General features: G+C 42.3%; 2 protein-coding genes across 7 annotated transcripts in view; one reads left to right on the top strand and one right to left on the bottom strand.

Annotated features, from left to right (window-relative positions):
- The window catches only part of chd7 (chromodomain helicase DNA binding protein 7), a 42,990-nt gene extending 37,448 nt beyond the window's left edge, over window positions 1-5,542 (top strand). For all 5 annotated transcript variants that reach the window (XM_037275206.1, XM_037275204.1, XM_037275207.1 and 2 more), the window contains 9 exons: window positions 330-496; window positions 727-990; window positions 1,109-1,279; window positions 1,388-1,621; window positions 1,695-1,910; window positions 2,006-2,146; window positions 2,217-2,321; window positions 2,471-2,651; window positions 2,782-5,542. In XM_037275206.1, the coding sequence (XP_037131101.1) occupies window positions 330-496; window positions 727-990; window positions 1,109-1,279; window positions 1,388-1,621; window positions 1,695-1,910; window positions 2,006-2,146; window positions 2,217-2,321; window positions 2,471-2,651; window positions 2,782-3,767 (2,465 nt within the window). In that variant the 3' untranslated portion in view covers window positions 3,768-5,542. The remainder of the gene's footprint in view (window positions 1-329; window positions 497-726; window positions 991-1,108; window positions 1,280-1,387; window positions 1,622-1,694; window positions 1,911-2,005; window positions 2,147-2,216; window positions 2,322-2,470; window positions 2,652-2,781) is intronic.
- A 7,281-nt stretch (window positions 5,543-12,823) lies between these two features.
- ptbp2b (polypyrimidine tract binding protein 2b) lies at window positions 12,824-21,533 on the bottom strand. 2 transcript variants are annotated; one of them, XM_037275586.1, is made up of 18 exons: window positions 21,443-21,461; window positions 21,238-21,296; window positions 20,843-20,864; window positions 20,607-20,658; window positions 20,309-20,472; window positions 20,158-20,229; window positions 19,974-20,045; window positions 19,732-19,890; window positions 19,377-19,487; window positions 18,939-19,104; window positions 18,706-18,783; window positions 18,307-18,419; window positions 16,404-16,437; window positions 15,052-15,144; window positions 14,755-14,871; window positions 14,555-14,654; window positions 14,272-14,349; window positions 12,824-13,978 (listed from the first exon to the last, which is right to left on the bottom strand). In XM_037275586.1, exons 2-18 carry the CDS (start codon window positions 21,258-21,260, stop codon window positions 13,849-13,851), a joined length of 1,584 nt encoding a protein of 527 aa, XP_037131481.1. In that variant the 5' UTR covers window positions 21,261-21,296; window positions 21,443-21,461; the 3' UTR covers window positions 12,824-13,848. The 2 variants fall into 2 exon arrangements, with proteins under 2 accessions (XP_037131481.1, XP_037131482.1); XM_037275587.1 differs by lacking the exon at window positions 21,238-21,296 and having other exon boundaries at window positions 21,443-21,533.
- Window positions 21,534-22,054: the final 521 nt, after the last annotated feature.

Genomic DNA, 22,054 nt, shown 5'->3' with positions numbered 1-22,054 from the left:
TTACTTTATTGATAAGAAACACTTCTGATTCAAAGTTTTTTCATTTTCTCAGTGTTAATTTATTGGCTCAAATAATTACTATAACATGTTCTATTGTGTGTTAACTACAGTATATATTTTGAATATTTTTTTTCCTGGTTGCCTACTTCGTATGATTTTACATCACTTGCTCAGAGGCCTATTTTTGGTTTCTCCCTCAAGACTTGACAGAGTTTAAATGGGTCCTCAGTACCAGGGGCAGATAATAAAATGAGCTTGCATCCCTTGATGACGATTTTGAAGCCCTCCTTAATTAAGCCTTAAATATGACTTTCCCTATCTTTTCTTAGCGAGTGCTGTGTCGGAGCAGAAGAACTTTGACGAGGAGAGCATTGCATCTTTGAGCACATCTGTTCGAGATGAAACCAGAGATGGCTTTTGCCCTGATGACTTGACGGAAACTTCGGCCTTGCAGGCCTTACAAGACAGAACGTATGCCTTCACACTCTGGCCTAAGGTGCGTCTTGTGAAAATGCATCATTCTGTTTGTGAGAGTCCATGTTGGTTAGGAAATGACTATTGTCAACATTTTTGTGGTATGACGCCAAAATGCCGAGGTGATATTTCTATTTACAATTTTGTAACCTGTGCTATTTAAAGTACACATTCTTATCTGCGAATTAAGCCCGATCCTATTAGTAGCACCTTTCTTGTATTCATCTAACTCTGCTTTTCTCCACATCTCAGGATCGATTGATGATTAACAGGATGGACAACATCTGTGAGGCTGTCCTGAAGGGCAAGTGGCCTGTCAACCGACGGCACATCTTTGACTTTCCTAGCAACCTCATGCCAGGTCATGGCTCCACAATACCCGCCGCAGCAGCAGCAGCAGTAGCCACAGCAAGCGAGAGCCCGCTGCAGAGGCGAAATTTGGGCGAGCTGACAATGAGCGCCATCCACACCCCTTATGGCGGGATGGAGGATAAAACGCTTTCATCGCATGTTCATGTGAGTTCTTCAAACCTGATAAATCACTGTTGTGTTTTTTCTTTACACAGAAATGTAGTGGTATTGAAGTTTGTCCGTAGACCGAATGGCTGCGGTAATAGTTGATTTTGTGTTTTAGGATGATCCTCTGGGTCTAACGGCGCCTCGACAAAGGAGGAGGAGAAGGAGGAAGATCGAGATTGAGGCAGAAAGAGCAGCCAAGAGGCGCAACCTGATGGAGATGGTTGCTCAACTGAGAGAGAGCCACGCAACCCTGGAGTCCCAGAGTCAGGCTATGGATCTCACCAAGGTGCGCTCCTCTATTAGAAGCTCTCTTGCTTGTCGAGCCTTTACTCTCATGGAGGAAGAAAAAAAAAATGTTTTTCAGTCTCTAAAACTGCGTCCTTTTGCTACCCAGGGTATGCACCATCAACACAAGAGCTCTCCCTCATTGGCTGGCTTCCCCAGCGCTCTGGTGACCAACCCCTCCCTAAAGGCCCAAATGGAGCTGCTGCAGCAAGCCCCGCCTTCCGGACACCGAGCCAACGGTTCGCTGGAAGCTGACCTGCCGATGATGAGGAGGAGGCGGGGGCGCAGGAAAAATGTCGAGGGCATGGAGCTGCTCTTTATGGGCAACAAAAGAGCTGTTGGGGTGCGTTTGTTAGCAAATAAACTGCACAGTCAAGTTACAGGAATCAAAATGATGTTCTCCTCTCTCTTCTCAGGATGATGCTGATGGGACCAAGATTTCAGGTGCAGAAGGCGGCCAAGATGCTGCCCGTGCGCACAGACCCATAGCAGTGTCAGAACAGAGCCCCAGTGGAAGATCGCTTGCGTCTGGTAGTATGGAGGAAGAGGAGCCAACCGTTTCCAACAAAGAGCTCGGCGAGTGGCTGAGGCAGCACCCTACGTACACCATGGACATGTCTGGATTTACACCAGTACGTTTTATTATTGTCATGCATTTGATCTGCCTTAATTTATTTGATTTTTTTTCTCAAACTATGCTTTTTTTTCCCCCCCATTGCTACTCTAGAAGAATGAAGATTTACTGATGTCTCAGTTCTCAAAACCCAAGCAAAAGCGTCATCGCTGTCGAAACCCCAACAAGATTGACATCAACACTCTGACAGGAGATGAGAGAGTGCCTGTGGTCAACCGACGTAATGGGCGCAAGGTAAGTTGTGTTATTTTGGAGTTTTGTTTTTTTCATTGATGATATGAAACTAAGTCTTTCTTTCTTCCAGATGGGTGGGGCCATGGCACCCCCAATGAAAGAACTTCCTAGATGGCTATTGGAAAACCCTGAATTTTCAATTGCACCTGATTGGACAGATATTGTCAAACAGTCGGTGAGTGCCCCCCCCCCCCCCCCCTCATTTCTTAACCAACAGATAGAAATCTCGAAATGTTCCACAGTGTTCTCGACTTACAATTACACCATAGAAATTGATGGAATTGGTCACAATCATTTTCTAACCCAACATACAAATGTGCCCAGGGCTTTCTCCCAGAAGCCATGTTTGACCGGCTGCTGACTGGTCCTGTCATTCGGGAAGAGGGAGTCCGACGTCGGGGACGACGACCCAAATCTGAAATCGCCAAAGCGGCCGCCGCCGCCCAGGCAGCAGCGGCTGCGCAGGCTGCCCAAGCTTCGTTGGCCACCGCCACTTCGTCGGCTGGTAAGAAAGCAGCATCTATTCAGCATACTAGTTTTTTTTCAATGTAATGTTTTCGAACTCACGACACATGCAGTGTGTGAGATTTTGTCCTTTTCCAAGTATTATGAGGTTGTGACTCTGTATTTGATAGGAGGCATCAACCCTCTACTGCTGAACAGCCTCTTCGGAGGAATGGATCTGTCCTCCCTCCAGAGCCTCCAGTCCCTCCAGTTGGCCGCCGGTCTTATGGCCTTTCCCACCACCACTGACCCCAAGCAGGCCGCTGCCAGTGCCGCCGCCGCCTCCATGCTACCCCTCATGCTTCCCGGCATGGGGGGCTTGCCCAACATGGCCGCGGCTATCCCAAATATGTTCAGCCTCGGCGGGCTCTTTGGTGCAAACTTGGCGACGGCCGCCGCTGCTTCCAACGCCGCTGTGGCCTCTGCATCAGGGAACACAAATGGCACGGTGGAAGGAGATGGGGCAGAAGGGGAGGAAGTTAAACGGAAGACAAAAAAGGACAACGACGGGGCGGATGGTGATGAGGGTGGAGACAAAGAGGATGAGGAGGAAGCTGTTGGTGCTGAAGGTGGACGTCTTGTCAGAAAGATGAAAATTGATAAAGAGGATGAGGAAGGTGGAGAGAAGATGGAGAAAACCCAAAGCAATAGGAGTGCAACCCCTCAGATGCCAGCCACAGATTCCCCGGCTGATTCCTCCATCAACGGCGAAGCCGCCGCACTGCTCGCCGCCGCCGGCATGTCGGCCAATTCTCTGGCGTTCAACCCTTTCCTCCTCTCCACGATGGCCCCTGGCCTCCTCTACCCCTCAATGTTCCTACCTCCTGGCCTCGGGGGTCTCGGCCTTCCCGGCTTCCCCGCCGCCTCCACCCTGGCTGAGCTTCAGAGCGCCGCAGGAGCGCCAGAGGCCAACACCGCGGCCGCAAAGCCTTCAAGAGACGACGACAAGGCAGAGGGGCCAAAAATGGCGGACGAGGAGAATGAGGTTGAGGAGGCCAGAGGGGGAGAGAGTGACTTGGCTGACGAGAGCGCAGCCGCAAAGGAGAACAGAAGTGAAGCCGAGGAATCGCTTCTGGAAGATGGAGGGATGATCGGAGATGAGGAAGACGACGATTAGAGTGACTGATGGACTGAAATCAACTTAAAACTCACAGTGGCAGTGGACATTTCTTCCCCCTCCTTCCTCCTCTCCGCCCCACCTCTTTTACATGCTTCCACCAACACAACAATCTTTTTTCCCTCCCTCCCTCCCTCCGGCTCATATTGCCTCTGTGCCAGAAAGGCAGAAGGTCTGTGTGTGTTAACTTAAATCGGATTGTTAGTGTAGTCACAGCTCACCTCAAAGACTTTTGGCCAGTTTGCATCTCCACTTGTTCTTCACAGAGTTCCAGTAGTGCTATTATTTCTACTATCATCATTCTTATTACTATGATTATCATTATTGCTGCTGCTTTCAGCTCTCGAACCGTGTTTTAGTGCAACTTCTCGTGCTTGTACGGACTGCTCTACGTTAGTAGCGTCAGCTAAAGCTTCTCCAAAATTGGAAATGGAGTTGATGTAGCGTATTACTGTAGGTTTCTTAAGGAGGCACACCATCATGACTACCACACACATACACACACACAACCTACCAGCCTACCACTACACACCCTAAATAGCCTCCCACCCCCTCCCTTCAGCTGTGTGTGCGTGTAAAGTGTGTGTCTACACACAAGCTGACCTCGCTTGTACTGGTAAGCCCCTGTCCCACACTGTTTGTATGCCAGTTTTGAGTCTTTCCACTGCCAGTCTCCAAATCCTGTCTTGTCACTTGGAAGGGAGCTAGTTTTGTAGCACGGCAAAGGCAGACGGGCTGGGTCTGCCGTCCGCTGAGCTCCGATTGGTCAGTTTGGCGCGGGGGCTGGGGTCGGACTAGCCACCTCCCCGAGGGGGGTCATATAAAAGGATTTGGAGCCACACGGGGATGTTTCAGGTGGATTCATTATGGTAGAGGCCTGTCACAACCTGCTGGTTCGAAACCACCCGCTGCTCCCCTCTCTTAAATAAGACTGTTGTTCTAGTCACACACACTGACACCAGACCTGGCCAGAACAGGACTGAATCGTGTTCTTCTAACTATATGAAGGTCAACAATGAATATTGATTGGCATTTTTTTTTGTCTTTTTTATTGTTATTATTTTGAATACTTGAAAAGCAACAGTAGTGCCTGATTTGTTTCGATTTCCAAATAATGGCTTAAGCGACACGAGATAAATCAAGCGCCGCACGCGCTTCAAATATTTGAAAGTGCAGATCCGATCATAACATTCACTATCACAGCCAGACCAGCACACACACACACGCAGACACAGACACACACACACACACACACACACACACACACGCACATTCAACTTGTCACATCTCTGTGATGCTGAGACAGCAATAACTATGGCAGCTTTTGAATGTTCCATCATAACTCGCCCAACACACAGACTCTAAGAATTAAACCACAAGTGTCGCGTTAATAGAAAAAAGAAAAAAAAAACTAGAACTGTAACTGATGACAAATAAGTACTGCAATCAGTTTTGTCTCACTCTGTTCCTGTTGATGCACTGGTGTTAAAGAGTTAAAGTAATCAGGTACCTTTATTACTTAGCTACTTTTTTTGAAAGAAAATGGACTTGTTACTTTTAGCCAGCAAGCTGAAGAGCATTACCTCAAAATTCTTATCTAGCCTTGAAGTTTACAGACTTACAATGTAAATGTTTTGTTTTTTTCCTTGTTTTTCTTTTTTTGTTTTCTTTTTTTTGGGTGTGTCTTTTTTCCCCCCCAGACATCATGTATTGATGACTTGTAGCTATGATGCTTTTAATAAAAGTGAATCATCATATTCGCCTAGGAAACCAAACCTCAACTTGTCACTACCTACTTTATTTTACATTTTGGGGGATTTGAATTAAAAATCAAATTAGGGCGTTGTTTTACAACTAGAAAATGCAATTTCTGCACTGACTGACTGGTCAAGAGTTTAAGTTAAAAAACCAAAAAAAAAAAAAAATGCTGCGACTACTGTAGCCAGTAGTCAAATGGCCTCCCCTCTCACAGGAGCGGTTCACAAAATAGAAATTGACAGCCAGACTACCTGTGTGCGCGCGTGCACGCTCGTGTATTTGTGTGTGCCACTGTGTGTGTTTTTCAGGGCGGAGATTCTCTTGTGCAGTACTCTAAAGCAAACGCTGTACTTAATGCCGCTTCAAAATATCACACGTACTACTTATCGCCTTCAAATCTACTTGAGGATCATGAAGCTTTAGCTGATTTCTGCTGGAATGTTCCAATGCGATGGAAGTGATGACTCCATGTGGGCTTGCTCATGTCTCAGCGTCATGCTGTAATTCATTGATAACAGATGGACGTTGCATCACTTTTTAAAGGCCACTGACAAGACCAAATTAAGGCAAACGATATCAGAACATCTTTCGTGGTGACTCGTGGCTGTTCAACTTGTACCAAACAAGGCATTTGACATTTTTTCTGGAAAAAAAACCCTATTTAAAATTTGGCATTAATGCTTTGAAATAGATGAACGATAAATATTTATTTTTAGCTTTTTGGAAAACAGCACCACACCCAGGGTAAATTATATCTCTTACAAATATCGCTTGGGAAGTCGTTTGCCCTGTATTTATGTAATTGCACCGTGACATCATAAATTGGATTACAATGTTGCGCAAGCACTGTTTTATTTAAGCCAGGATTTGAACCACCAACCTCAAAACTGAGGTGGATGCTAACCACTCTTTGCCTGAACGGATCAATTAATTGTATTTATTTTTAGTTTTATGAATCACATACACTTTTGCTACTGTAATTTTCTGTTGCTATCAGAAGACAAATGGGGAAAACATTTTTTAAATTACAGTTGTAATAGTGGTAAGAGAGTAATATTTCTTGGTGTGTCCGCTCTTCAGCAATCTAAAAAAATCATACAGAATGTCAGTTTTCTAAACATTGTGTATGCAAGTTTGTATGAGTGTGTGTTTATCCCAGCAGACAGTGGGGAGCGGCGTTGTGTGTGTGTGACAGACGTCTGGCCTAATCGCCTTGCTAGAGGAAGTGGAACGTGAAATCCACCAGCCGCCCCAGACACAGACACACACTCAGACACACTGAGATACACACACACACACACACACACACACACACACACACACACACACACACACACACACACACACACACACACACGTGTGTGTACCCTAGTTCCTTTCTTAGGAATACTTTGACCTTTTCAGTCTTTTCTTCTAGTCATCTATCCATCAGCGTCTTCTATTAGTATCTTATAATTCCCCCCAATAATCACTGCATTTGATATTTACATTTTTATTATGTTAAACATTCAAGTGGGAAAAGTGCAAAAAGTGAGAACTTGACCTTTGGCAAATACTTTTTCACAGCACGATGGATAGATGGCCAGATCGGACTGCGTGCGCACGCGCGCCCTGTCAACACGAATCTCTCCACTCTGCTGGACGTGTCACTTCCTGCTCTCTGTGGTTGTCATGGCGAGGCCGGGGCCCAAGCGATAAAGAGCCATCTGCCGTCGGCATGACCACCTACAGCCTGGCTGCCGTCACAGCCTCCATGATTGATAGCCCCCAGAGAGTGACACAGTGAGGAGAATATGAAAAAAAATGAAGGGAGGGAGGGAGGGCAGAGGAGCGAAAGAGAAGAGACAGACAAGTTTGAGAGGGAGATGAACAAAGGAGGAAGAGAGTAGCAGGTCCAGATGTCCTCCTGTTTGCGCCGAGGTTGTGACTATCTCCCTCTGTTACCAAGGGAGACAAATGGAAGAAACGTGAGCCAATGCCCTCGCTTCCTCCCCCTCCCTCCCTCCCTCCTTCCCTCCCTCCTCCACATACATTCACAACACAATGACATTCATTCAACCTCACTTCCGCCTCTGCCTAAATGGAGGATGTGTGCTTTTTCTGCCATCATGGCAGAATGAGCGCCTTCATGATTAGACATATTGTTGGAGACAGGTGCTGAGACTCAAATTTGAGGGAGGAATTGTTAAATGGGTATTGTATATAATTGGAAACAATTAATTCCGTTTTTTACTTCACTATTTGGGTATTGTCAGTCTCAATCTTGGGGAAAAATTGTGTCAGGAAGGGGCCTCATCTGGATCCAAAACTGTGCCAAACAAAGTCAGCAAGTAACTCACTGTGGAAACCTCTGCCAGGAAAAGCTGAAAATCCCGTGTGTGTGTGTGTGTGTGTGTGTGTGTGTGTGTGTGTGTGTGTGTGTGTGTGTGTGTGTGTGTGTGTGTGTGTGTGTGTGTGTGTGTGTGTGTGTGTGTGTGTGTGTGTGTGTGTGTGTGTGTGTGTGTGTGTGTGTGTGTGTGTGTGTGTGTGTGTGTGTGTGTGTGTGTGTGTGTGTGTGTGTGTGTGTGTGTGTGTGTGTGTGTGTGTGTGTGTGTGTGTGTGTGTGTGTGTGTGTGTGTGTGTGTGTGTGTGTGTGTGTGTGTGTGTGTGTGTGTGTGTGTGTGTGTGTGTGTGTGTGTCCCAGCTGGAGTTTGTGTTCCTGATGACCTTCATCCAACTTTGGTTTGTATCTCATCATTCATGTGCGATTTGACTTCCCTGCTGCAGCTTTCTGGTGCAACTGAATACCTTCTGAACATTTGTAACCTTCCCTATCTCTGTATCTTCAATAGATTAATTTGATTAATTTGCAATTTACTTCTCAGGCTGATCTCATTTGATTCCTTTCAGTTCATCACCACATCTAAATCAATAGAGATATGAATCCACCCTGTGTGGTCTGCTGGGGGAAAATCCATTTCTGTGGCAGGAGATATGGGATGCTTATTGTGTGTGCGTGCTTGTGCGTGTGTGTGTTAGATGCGTGTTTGTGTTTGTGTGCGCGCGTGTGCATGAGAGAGGGAGAAATGGGTGAAATATGAGCCAGAATTCTGGGCTCCATCAATTTCCAGCCGCAGCTGCTGATGGCGCTGTGTCAGCCTATCATGTGGCTTTATGACTCTGAACTCATCACTTACCTCATCCTGACATCACGTATTGATTGGTTCACTGTAAGAAGGATGATGGATGGATGAGCCCAAACCGAAAGACGGACAGATGGCCGGACGGACGGACATTGAAGGAGGAAGCTTATCGGAATGAATGTAGAATTTGTACTCTCTCTGTGCTTATGTGTTCTTCTCCAGGTTCCTCCTAGTTTTCAAAAACATGCATGTTGGGTTCACCTAAGACTAATTTAGGTGTGACTGTGAGTGTAAATGGCTGCAGATGTGATGATTCAGCTCCATCTCACCCATCAAGCTAATCAAGACAAACGCTGATTAATGTTTACATCACTTCCCAATTTAAGAGAGCTAGATGCTCCACCCTATCTATCAATCAGTCTGTCATTTTTGGCAGATTGGAATCTGTCAGAATGCACACTGGCATGCTGCTGCAAAGCTTTTGGTTCAAATGTGCTTTGGACAGATGAGACAAAACATAGCATATTTATATTCCTGAAAATCAGCATAGATCTTCGAATTTCAAAATTATGAAATCACTTTCCATCTTTGCTCCACGTTTCCAGGAGGCAGTGGTATTGAAACCTGTTTGTCAACAGAATTGGTTATATTTGCATTTTTATTTTTATACCATTTGCCTCATTAGGTGAGCGGGAGTCTATCTGAGTTTACAAATAGCTACTTTATCCTTTGCAATATATTGCAGGCTGGATATTTTGGCACACTTCAACGTGGATATTACCAAATTGAAACATACTAGCAAAGTGAACCGAACCGTGCTTGGTGTAGTAAGTGTGGCTTATACTGAATCATCAAGGTGACCTGGATACAAGTTGGATAGACAAAGCAAGAAGATTGTCTGCTTGCCTTGTAGAGTTTTGTCTTGCAAAATCAAGGAACTAATTGTCTCTCCATGATGTCATTCAAAACACTGATATCTCGGGGAACCAGCGGTGGGTCTTGTAGCCATATACTGTAAACCCTTGTGAGTATGTGTGCAAGTGTGTGGCTGCCTCTTCATGCTCTTTTTTTTTTCACTTCAGGCCCCACCCGTCTGACCCCACCCCCGTCACCACAGACTGAGAGGAACTAAGAGGAAAATGGAGTATTGCAAAAAGGGGGAGGGGAAGTACCGCATCAATCACAGATCAGTGGATCATCTGCATCATTGAACACACACACGGACGGAGATGGGGCTATGAGGTCATCATAGAGGCGGCAGGCTACTGGTGGAGATGGGGGGTAGAACTAGGTCAACAGGTGTAATCCCATTTTAATTCACTTTTAATTTCATTTGTTATACTGATTAGAATCCCACAAGGGGACATTCATATTTCACTTGGCTGTATTTTTATTGACCACCCACCACACATAGAACCGGATCGCATACATGCAAGTAAACAGTACAAGGAATGATGTCAGAATGAGCGAACGCTGCCCCTCTTGGGTTCAAGGGGAGGGCTGGGGTTTTGGTGCCTTGCTCAAGGGCAGAATAACAATCTAACAGAACTCAAAGAATTGCACATGCACATTTGTATTGATGGTTTATATAATTGTGAGGTATAGTGGTGATATTAAGTCGTGGATTAAGTTTGGCCCCCAAAGGCCCATGTGCTAATTGTGCCGCCCGCTGTGCATGTGTGTGCGTTTGTGTGCACCTATTCGTGTGTCTGTTTAAGATCCTGCTGACTCTTCCTGGGGGAGCGTTGCTGTCACCCTAGAGTTTGCCATTTAGGAAACCTGGTGGGTGTGGCTGGCATATGCTAATTCAACCTTAGGACAATTATGAGTGCCTCTCCAAATTCTGCCTGGCAACAAGTAATTTAATAAGACATAAGGAAATAACAGGAAATTATATTTGGTGGTTGTGACCCACAGTTTTTTTGTTGTTTGCGATATTAAAACATCACTGTGGTTTTGTATATTTGTGTAATAGAGAACTTTGACAAAACATTGATTGTCATTATTTGGTTTGATGCAACAGATAGTCGATCCATCCGGTGAATGAAACACCTGGCAGAAAAGCAGCTCCACTGATCTGCATGAGGCGACAGTTGTCTGATGACCTAATTGTTTATGCAGTCGCCCTCTCACTGAAATTCATTCTTTCATTCAGTTCGTTTTTGAGTGAAGTGGGTTGTTATTAAAAACATAGAGAACCAAGTCTGACAATACAAAATATAAATGTACGTACGCTGATATTTGTCAGCTATACGTAGTTATTTATACCTGCAATTTCCTCCCGATTTATTTATTGTTTGTTTGTTTGTTTGTTAGAGGCCGCGCAACCGGTGCCGAGCTGAAGTGGTCAATATCATCATGGTGCCCTCTTGTGGATCATCAGAGAAGTGCACTTTAATGCCAGCCAAAATAACGCAGCAACTACAGAAGCGAACCTATTTTTCATATAAAGGTCGGTGTACTCGTTATAGTTATGGGTCACTGCTAACAACGGTGTCACTTGGTGCAGTAATTAATAAAACCAGAGCACAAAAAGGGACGATAGCCTTCCTATTTTGGTCCAGGTCAAGTACTCGAGCAAGGGACTTTGCTGAAGACACACACAAAGCCACGTGGGTTAAGAGCAATTAAGCCATGCACTCGTGAGTGAACGATTCGTTCAAAAGAACGAATCTTTTCAGTGAACGAGAGTGAACGAATAACTTCCTAAAGTGATTCGTTCTTTTTTCAGTTCATATGACTTCAACCAGTAGGTGTCGGTAATGCGCATGGAAGCTGGTGCCACCTCGCCGTAAAACAAAACGAAGAAAATGACGTTCACTCGTGAATCTTCGCGAACGAACCTGAAAATGGCGGTGTACCTAATCGAGTGTCCGAATGACGTCAGAGATCAAACAGCCAATCAGAAAGTGGGGGTGAGGGCGGGTGTGGCACTTTTCACTTTCATTTAAGCTTTGACCATGATTTTTCCCTAATGAAGTGGCCTGTTATTAGGTCCACTTGAAAATGGCGGTGTACCTAATGGAGTGTCTGTGTGATTCCCTCGTTAAGTGCACCTGCGTGAAAAGTTTTAGCTCCTGCAGAACGTGAAAGTGGCTAAAACTTTTCACGCAGGTGCACTTAACGAGGGTAACTTGGAAAACATATTGGAACGCAGCCCCGAGGACTAGAGCTTGACACCTGTGACCTTTGACCATGATATTTCCCTAATAAAGTGGCCTGTTATTAGGTCCACTTGAAAATGGCGGTGTACCTAATGGAGTGTCCGTGTGATTCCCTCGTTAAGTGCACCTGCGTGAAAAGTTTTAGCTCCTGCAGAACGTGAAAGTGGCTAAAACTTTTCACGCAGGTGCACTTAACGAGGGTAACTTGGAAAACATATTGGAACGCAGCCCCGAGGACTAGAGCTTGACACCTGTGACCTTTGACCATATTTCCCTAATAAAGTGGCCTGTTATTGGTACACTTGAAAATGGCAGTGTACCTAATGGATTGTCCAAGTGATGTCACAGATCAAACAGCCAATCAGAAAGTGGGGGTGAGGGCGGGTGTGGCACTTTTCACTTTCTGTGAAGCTTTGACCATGATTTTTTATTATTTGATTTATTAAAGAAAAAAAAAGGATCAGTGTGTCGCAGTGGGCCGCATTCCTACATGTTTTCCAACCTGATTCAGTTATCAGGCTCCTGAGGATGAACTGATCATTTGAATCAGGCGTGTTTAACCAATGAAAGTCCCCCAGCATCAGAACCTCAGGGAAGTGCATCAGTCTTTCTGTGCTGAACTGTGCATTCTATGTTTTCACTTCTTGTAGTTTTATCAGATGAATTGCAGCAAAGGTGCTGTCTTATTCTTAGGGAACACAGTGTTTTAAATGCATTTGTTAGCTTCTCGCGTCTTGACTGCAGTGCTTGTTTACAAGACTTGTTCTTAAGTATTGTGAGGGGATTTATTTTGTTACGTGTCTATGTATGACAAGTCTTCTGCTGTTGACAATCAAAACATTTGCAAGTAGAGTCTACTTGGCTAAAAAACTACAAATATGTCCGACCAGAAAGGGAGGTGCACATCTGGAGGGCGTGGGGTGTGAAGTATCTCATTTGCATTTAAAGAGACGGCAATAAAACGACTTGCTCTGAGCCTCTCTTCAAAAGGGGAAAGTGTGGTGGAAAGAGAAAGGAGAGCAAAGATAAGTTTATTGACAGCCAAGACAGAGAGGATAGACATCCTGATCTGAAAACACATACAACACAATTTAAATTCAATTATTGATAGGACAAAATAAATGGGCTAATCAGATTTTTTTCACAAATTATAAGTATAAAATGGTAGGATTCCCTAAAATAAAACTTTGATGCGCACAACAGAAATAGATGAGCTACAATTAGAAAAAATGACAAAAAAAAGCTGACCTCAGCTGCAACACAAATGGTTGGTCATTTAAAAAAAAAAACAGAATGTAAAAACTAAGTAATGCATGGGGAAATACTAATGCTAAACTAATCTGTTGAAATTGTCAAGAAAAGTGTTAGATCCAAACGAACTAAAGGCACATGTACTTCGATCTAAACAGTCTCCTCTAAAACCAGAGACCAAGACCATGAACACGTGATGAAACCTCATCCAGAAGAGTTTTACAAAAAGACTTGAACAAAACATTACAGTTGACTATGTCAACTTCATTCATGTAATACACGTAACTCCCATGTACTGTATTCCCCTTTTGTTTCATTTGTGGTTGTTCACGAGATTAACAGCAAGCCCTGCCTGCTCGAAAGACTTTAAAACGCCAAGTCATTTTCAATGCCGACCTGGCTAAACGTTGAGCACTGTGTCTAAAGAATCACTTGGGGGCTGAGAGGTTCAAGTTATAACATGACATACATGTCCATCATACAGTTTACTGACAAGTGACTCAAAGCCCAAAAAAAGGAGGATAGAGGGCATGGCGTCTACTCAGACTGCAGGCCTGGCTCAAACTGTTGTGATGTTGGATCACACTTTAGGAAGGAGCACGGCACTAGCAAGGCAGGCACAACATCACTAGTATTGACTTTTAATAATGTTAACAACATTCTGGCCTTCTACTGGTCAAAAAAACGGAAGAAATCTTAAATTTGACGCTCTTTGTGTGGATTTGATAATGTACAATGACAGCGACCTCCTTGTTCGGCACGGGACTTTCAAGTCGGCTCTCAAGTTTAGATGGTAGACTTTGAGAAGGAAACTTTGAGGTGGTGATTGCCGCCCATGTCATAATTATGAAGATCCATCAGCGTCTGTATGGCCTCTTCTACTGACGACATCTGGATCAAGGCCATCTTACGGTCCCTAGAGGACGATGGACACAGATTGAAATGTGACTTTATTATCAAAACAAGGAACATTCAGGTTGGATTTACACTGCATAGATTAATTAAAAATATTCCGTGTAAACTTCCCAAGGCCTTCACGCATAGGATTGCTGGCCCTGTACAATTGAAACGACAATACATTTATGAATTTTTTTAAGACTATTAACCAATCAGATTTTGGATTTTATATAGCGGTCCATGGCCTTCTCGGACTGATTTTATTTATCTATTTGAATAGAGACAATGCACATTAATTCAAAGGCTTCTTACTGGAAGAACTTGAAGGCCTTGACCGTCCCCCCGCCATTGGAGAATAAGAGACGCAGGTCGTCCTCTCCGATGCCGTCCCTGGACAAAGACGATTCGTTGTAAACAGGAGAACACGTCAATGTCCCACGCAAACGGCAACTTAACTCAACATCCGCAAGCCAAAAGATTAGGTACACAACATTGTACCAATACAATGTTGTGTACCTAATCTTATTCATCTGTGCATTAGTAGCAAATGTAGGTGAATGAAAACAGAAAATATGCTGGATTCTATGAGCTCTACCGGATGTTGGAGAGATGTAGTGTTGCAGAAGGAGGAAAGATGTTCTGAAAGTTTTTGGATCCTGGTTTCTTGAAGCGATGTAGTGGCGATCCAGAAAAATCTGAGGGGAAGAAAAAAATAAAATAAATAATAATTTTAAGTCTAGGGACATAGTATGACGTTAGTGTCACCTTGTGTGGTCCAAGTCTCTGTGCTCTTACCTTTGGTAAGCAGCTGGTCATCCAGGCCTTCTCTGGGCAGAGCAACAGTTTGATGTTTGGACAGAGTCACTCGCATCACTTTACCAAATACCTTCTGACCATTCAGGTGGCTCATAGCTATAGACAAAGACAAGTAGACATTTGAGGGGGAAAAAAATTGTATGTGTCATATTATTTACAATCTTTCAGGCCTGTTTAATGAGTAATTTTAAATAATTCTGAATTCGGATTAATTGCTCAGCATAGACAAAATATCAATATGTATATGAAGAGACTGCCCGGAGAATAAAAACTTACCCAGTTGAGCCTGGTTGCCATCTGATAACTGTATAAGTGCACTGTCCTTTTTATTGTAGAGGATCTTCACCCGCTGCACATCACCATAGACACCTAAACAAATGGAGACATAAAGAGAGAGAGAGAGGTGGACCAAGACAGGGAGAGAGAAAGACAGACAGAGAGAGAGAGCACAAAGTGTAGGAGAGAGAGTATGAGGACAGAAAAGACAGAGCAGGAGAGGAGGAGCCGACGTAGATAAAAGTGTGAAGGATGGAAGGAATTCAGTTAGTGCTAGAGAGACAAAGGATCAGAAAGGACAGGATCTTCCCATTTGACTGCCACTTGAATACAACACTTGAGTGTAACAGTAGTTTTTAATTAGGACTGTCAACCACGACTTATTTTGCACGTGTGTGTGTGTGTAAAATAAAAAAAAGAGGAGCTTTGAAATATAATATGATGAATGGTGAAAGACGGAAACGTCCTTTTAGAAACACAGATGTGCACTGACCTAAAGCAGAAAAAGCTGCACAGGAACTTTGGAGAGTAAATTCAGAATGACAGACGTACAGCAATAATTTAAGAAGAGAAAAATGTAAGAGGGGCTGGTTGACAGTCTTTACGATTGTAAGAACATTCAGTTTGGGAGAAGCTCCAACTCCACAATTTCACTGTTTGGAGATAAGAAATTAAAAGTAGAGAAAGCAATTTCATACATTTGTTTCCCCCCCAAAAGACAAGGGAAATTCTTAACTGAATGCGGTGGTCTGTGTGATCAATGAATCTTTTCTTGTAATGAGAACCAACACACAACTCATCCCATGTAGCAACTTAAGATTGAAGCCAAGACCTTGCTTGCCAAATGACTTGGAGTGTAATGTAATATAATCATGTAAGCATTCATATTATAAAAACAAATGCAAAAGAAAAAAAATCTGAGTTGAGTTGCTGTGTGAATAAGTGACAGCCATTGGGAAAAATAAAATCAGTATTTTTATATATATATATATATATATATATATATATATATATAAAAAAGAAGAAAAAAAAGCTGCCAAACCACCAATATCTATTTTACACAAAAATGGGTTTTGGTGGCCGAAAAAACTGAAGAAAAAGAAAAAAAAATCCACAAATCCGTGAATCTGCATGTAATTTAGGTGTTTTGTTCTCATTAGGTAATAAAGACCACCAGACCACGTATACACTTGCTAATCTTCTAATATTGAGAGCGCAGTAATAGATAAATGTTGATCACTATTGAGAGATTACGAGAAACAAGTATGTCCACGATATGACTGAAGAAAAAGTAGAGCAAACTGGATAAACAGAGAGAGATAAACAGATTGAAAAGTAGAGATTGGACATACCGAAGAGGGTAAAGAGACTTTGAGGCGTGACCATCTTTACAGAGAGAGACCGCAGAGTAGAGGACAGGAAGAGGAGGAGCAGAGGAGGAAGAAGAGGAGAGACGAAGGTAGAGATCAGACCACCCAGCATTGGACGAAGGGGAGATGATGGTTTCCATGATGATGACGATTGGAGCAAAGATTGTTTGGGGGAGATGTTGACAATGGCACAAGTCGGGTGAGACCGCATTACAAAAATGGAAAAATAAAAATGAGGGGGAAACGTACAATCGTAAAGGATGCAGGGACAAATAAACACAATATGTGGTTGAAGGGGAGGAGCAGAGAAGGAAAGAAAGGAGGCAGGGAAAGGAGATAGGAGAGGAGGACAAAAACCAAAGCAGAGGTCAGTAAACAGCATCAGTGGAACATCAACGGAGTGAATGAGTGCTGGCTTGATTCACAACAGGCACACACACAAAAATCCCCAGGCGTGCGCACGCACACACACACACACAAAAAAACCACGCACTGCTGAATGAATTAATCGGTGTAGGAAAAGAACATGGAAACAAACAAGAGGAAATAAATACGGTACATGAATGAAAGATGGGCGGAACAGATCAAACCAAAAGGGAGCAGCAATAAATAACTGGACGTCAGTAATCAGGGTATTGGCAGGTGACAATTCGGACAGACAAAGATACGTATGTAAAAATGCAACTTAAAAAGCACAAGACAAGCATTTTCTGTTTTCCAATATAAACATTAACAATCAAATGATTGGTAAATATATAATGCCCTTGTAAATTTTGGTGCTGTTTTTTAAGTGATAGTCTGTACAATGATTTCCAATGGGGAAATTGTGATCGCTTCCGTCTGTGACATAGTCAGGCTGATGTCAAATCAAGCAAACTCCGCCCAAAAAGTGAGCGTCAGTCAGTGTACCGCCCTTCTGTTCCAAAACACCATTTAATCTCTTCTGAGCTTTTTTTCCAAAGGTGAATTGTAGTAATGACATCATTTCTAATAGTCCTATCACATAAGTGCCAACGTTGTCTCGCTTTACCGTCCCTTTAAATTGTAACTTCAACAATGAGAACAGTTTGCGTTCAACCTTAGAGGCTATGCTATGAAAGCAACCGATGCTACCATGTGCCAATTTGTCACGAGGCGGCGATGAAGACAGTTGGCACTTGCACAAAGACATTGACAAATGGGGACAAATGTGAAAACCACCACTCCACTATAAAGGCGCTCGTAATAGGGAAATGAGCAAAGATGGATTGGAATAGTAGAAAGAAAGTCTCTGACAGAAAGGTAATTCAAACAAGAGATTGTTGTTACAGATATAACAATGTAGCAAATTTGAGGGGTAATAGAAAATTGACAGTTAACAGAAAACTAAGTACAAAATACATGAAAGCTCGTGTTCAGAAATAGTAGAATAAATGTCTTGTATTTTATGATAATTTGTGTTAGTTTAATATTCAAGAATATAAAAACTGAGAAGACACATTTTAGACATACCGTATTTTTCGGACCACAAGGCGCACTCGATTGCGGGTTATAATTTGGGGCGCATTATGGGAAATTTAGTCATACTCGCGTAATGCTCCAGTCAGACTGAAAGCGAGCTGAGCATTTCTGCCGGCGCATTGCCAATGTGTGAGAATGTCATTGCGGTTAGTGGGACCGAAAAGTAAAAGATAGCCTGCTTCCAATAACTTACAAAAATAATAATGCGCCTTATAATCCGGTGTACCATATGTATGAAAATAGTCCCGTTTATTGATATGGTGCCAAATAAGCTGGTGTATTATAGTTCGAAAAATACGGTACTTAACCAAAGACGGTACTTAACCAAAGATGCCATACTAAGAGTAAAATTAGCACTCAAGATAATGTGCATGGCCAAATGTACCTCTTCATTCAGGTTGGATGCTAATAGAACTCCTGAAACTCCAGACCCGGACAGAGCAACTCGTCCTGCAGCGGCTGCCGCAGCTGCCGCAGCGCTCAGAGGGCTAATGGCTCCTGTTAGCAAGCAGAACATATTCTTGAACATGTCATACAGCACCATCAAACTATGAATGGTCATATGTTCAATGTCATAGTAAGATGTGAAGCCTCTTTTTTTTTTTGTTAAAGTAGAGGAGAAAAACATAAACCAAAGAGTATTCATATCCAACATACAAAAGTGACATGCAGATAACATTTTGCAACTGAACAAATTTTGTATCACTAAAGGAATACTGTCCAATTTTACCGATGTAAAAATATCATCAAAAAAGTGAAAACAAAAATAGACGGAACGCAGTACCTGCACCCTGCGAGAGGGAGAGAGAGGATGAGTAACCCGCCCCACTTGAGTACGACGCTAGCGCTCCAGATGGTGTACCTTCAAGAAAAAAAAAAACACATCTAGAATGGTACCAAAAAGTCATACTACCAAGTATAGATGATAGTCATTAAAAGGAGACACAGACAGTCAGTATACCTTGCATGTAAATGTAAATAGACGAGCAAATACATAATTGCAGTTGTTATAATTACCCAATAAAGAATGATCCTTGTTTGAATCTCCATCTCCAGTAGGTAGATCTGGTCGGGTGTAATCTCGACTCTTATCATTGTTGTATTTGACGTTCAGATTGACCAGTTTACTGAAATCGATCCTCAAAGTACAGCATGAATTATAGATATTCTGTCCATCAAGAGACTGTGGAAGAATGCAAAAAACAGTATTGTTTTACTGTACAGCTAAATCGGCCTTGCAATCAAACTGAGCTGCCCGTTAGATTAAATCAAATTAACTCTGCATCTTAAAAGCAAATATTTACGTTTCACACATATAACTTGGATAATGGATTACATAACTTGATATTTACATTATAACTTTTTACACACGTTTATATTATGATAGTTCACACAGTTTGTCATTATACTGTGCTAATGGTCATTTATTAATTTAACCTATAAAAGAAGACCTACCAGTTTAGCCTGCTGGGCATTGACAGGATCACTGAACTGCAGGAGTGCTTGAAATTGGTTGTTCTTGGTGAAGGTAATTATCTTCATCACAGTCCCAAACTTACTGAATATCTGAAAATTATTTTTAAAACGACAAGGAATTTAGTCTCTCCAGTCTAGTTAAAAATCTATGAACAACAACAATCAACAAACTATCAGCAAAAGATCAACAATTGCGTGTCAAAAGATGAATTGTGATGATACAACCAAAATTATCAGGAAAAAAACATGTTTTCATATTTTACTGTTCCCCTCTTTATTACTGAGAGAATCAAGCCTGCAATGTGCGTGGGATACTCGGTTCAAAATGTAATACCTGTTGTAAAACATCGAGAGTCACGGGATAAAACATGTTGTCTATTATAATACGCAGAACAGGACTGGGAGGTGGAGCAAGGTCCAGAACTCCATGGTCAGATGATGGAGAACTTCCATCTTGAACTGCTGAGACTGCTTGCAGCACTGCCTGGGCTCTCTGGGAGAACATGAGGAAATCCAACATCAGATTAAGGTTGGTAACACTGAGAGCTGTTTTATTGTTTTTAACAATGTGAATACCTGGTTTAGCGCAGAATCTGTTTTTAGTTCCTTATGGTTAGAGTACTGGATGAAAACAGGACTGTTTCTGACCTAAAGAAAACAATCCGGAGATTATAAAATGCATTCACATTATGGCCAAGCAAAAATGGAAAATATTAATTGTGTCATGTGTGACAGTAATTCACATGGATGCATTTCAAACCTGTGGTGTAACAGCTGCATAGTAGTTCACCATTGTAATGGCAGCTTCTGCTGTACTGAGCTCCAAAAATGCCTTGAAGAAAAATCAGTACATCACAAATAAATTCATTTTGCTTGACAATAACAGGGGGAAACCATGTTATGGTTCAAACCTGGTTTTTGCCCTTTAGCATCAGTATATTGGTCACTTTTCCAAAGGGAAGACCCAGTGCAATGACTTCTGTCTCGGATACTTCATTGGGAAGTTTTCTAATGTGAAGAACTCTCGATGGAGGAGACTCATCCAGACGCTGTTTCTTAGTGTCACTGCCATTTGCTGCAACAACACACATATGCAAGCATTTTACCCAAAAGTAGGAATACACAACAGTGCAAACAATTCTCAACAGCACTAGTCTACTACACGTTAGGTTAGCTTTAAATTCAACAAGAAAACTTTTTTTTTCTTACCTGCCATAGAGCTAGGGTTGCTAGCGTACATACTGAGCTCATCTGAGCCTCTCTGAAAAAATGATCAGAAAAACAAGTGAAGATACCCGCAAGGATTTTATCAATATGAATACAAAAATGGTTATAATTTTTTATCTGAGTAGCAGGAATAACAAAATCACTCCTGCACAATATTATTGCTTACTGTATGATATGTAACTGCAAAAAAGGATCAAATAGTAAATAAGATTGCTTGCCTTCACACCAACTGCAACATCACTGTTGAAGAGTGCATTGATAAGGAAAAATAAAGTAGTTAAATAACCAAAATAACAATAATAACAATGTTTTAAGTACTTCACGTCATTATCACGTTTTACATTCTATCCGTACATTAATTTCAAGCTAGCGACACGCTTCCATTGGTTATCAATAACAATGTTGGTAGTTTGCAATTGTAATAATTTCGACTAAATAAAAATAATATTCCATAAAGTTACGCCCTCCGTTACACCTTCTGTAAGCCTGCGACTACCGCTGCGACTACTGAAATTAATAGCAAACTTCTAATAAAACGTAGTGTTAAACATCAGTGTTGAGTATGTTACAGTTCCTTACAATATCGTTCTATAAATAAAATCACAAGTAATACCTCATAAAACCAGTCCAGTTCATGTTTGGACTTTTAGTTTAGCTAGCTGTCACAAGGTCCTGCAACAATGTCGGGCTTTACAGCTCAACTAACAGTTAGCACGTCTAAAATCAAGAACGCAATTTTGCGTAACTTTAGCTTGAGCTCATGCATTACTGAAACGCGAGCGTTTAGACGTATACGTCCACATTTGAGGACATTTTACCCGTCCATTGCAGCTCTTTGTCCTCTTCTGCGGGAACGTACGTCAAACACAACGCCCGAATCAGTGGAAGCAAAATGGGCGTCGTCTAATCAACAGGACAGAGGGCTCAGTATCGCCACCTTTTGTATTGGAGGGTGACATCATTTTTTGCATACTGTTTTTACAGTATCTGGTATATACAGTAGTGGAATAACTCACTCAACCATTGAAAGTAGATATTTTATTGATCCCGAAGGAAACTCTGGCTGCTGTATATTGTCTATTTAAAACAATATAAATACAATATAATCTCATCATTTCAGATTGTTAGTTTTTTAAAACTATAATCGCTACCAATGTTGATAATCACACAAATGATTAGTTGGCCCACAAAATACCAATCACAATAGTTAGTGCATGTAAATTTCTCAAAATGTATGTATGAGGTTTTGCTCAGTGCGGTCATGTGATGAGGTGTCTCAAACTGCAGGCTAAAAACTACAAGCTACAGTACAGGATGAATATGCAACCATCGCATGACTTCCATAGATCACAGTTTTACAGAGACCCGACAATAAAAGTAGGCAGTCAAAAATGGATGTTTCAGGATGCTGCTTAGAATAAAACAACATC

This window comes from Syngnathus acus, chromosome 17 (genome assembly GCF_901709675.1).
Source record: "Syngnathus acus chromosome 17, fSynAcu1.2, whole genome shotgun sequence".
NCBI classification, from domain to species: domain Eukaryota; kingdom Metazoa; phylum Chordata; class Actinopteri; order Syngnathiformes; family Syngnathidae; genus Syngnathus; species Syngnathus acus.
The sequence above is the reverse complement of the archived record's forward strand: the minus strand, read 5'-3'. Positions and strand labels throughout refer to the sequence as shown.

What these genes read in the sequence shown, in the direction of transcription:
- ptbp2b (XM_037275586.1), bottom strand. Translation starts at nt 21,260, where the DNA reads ATGAACTGGACTGGTTTTATGAG. An exon ending in ATGCAGCTGTTACACCACAG is followed by an intron (nt 20,046 to 20,157) that starts GTTTGAAATGCA and finishes TGTTTTCTTTAG; the next exon opens with GTCAGAAACAGTCCTGTTTT. An exon ending in AAGGCCTTCAAGTTCTTCCA is followed by an intron (nt 13,979 to 14,271) that starts GTAAGAAGCCTT and finishes ATCGTCCTCTAG; the next exon opens with GGACCGTAAGATGGCCTTGA.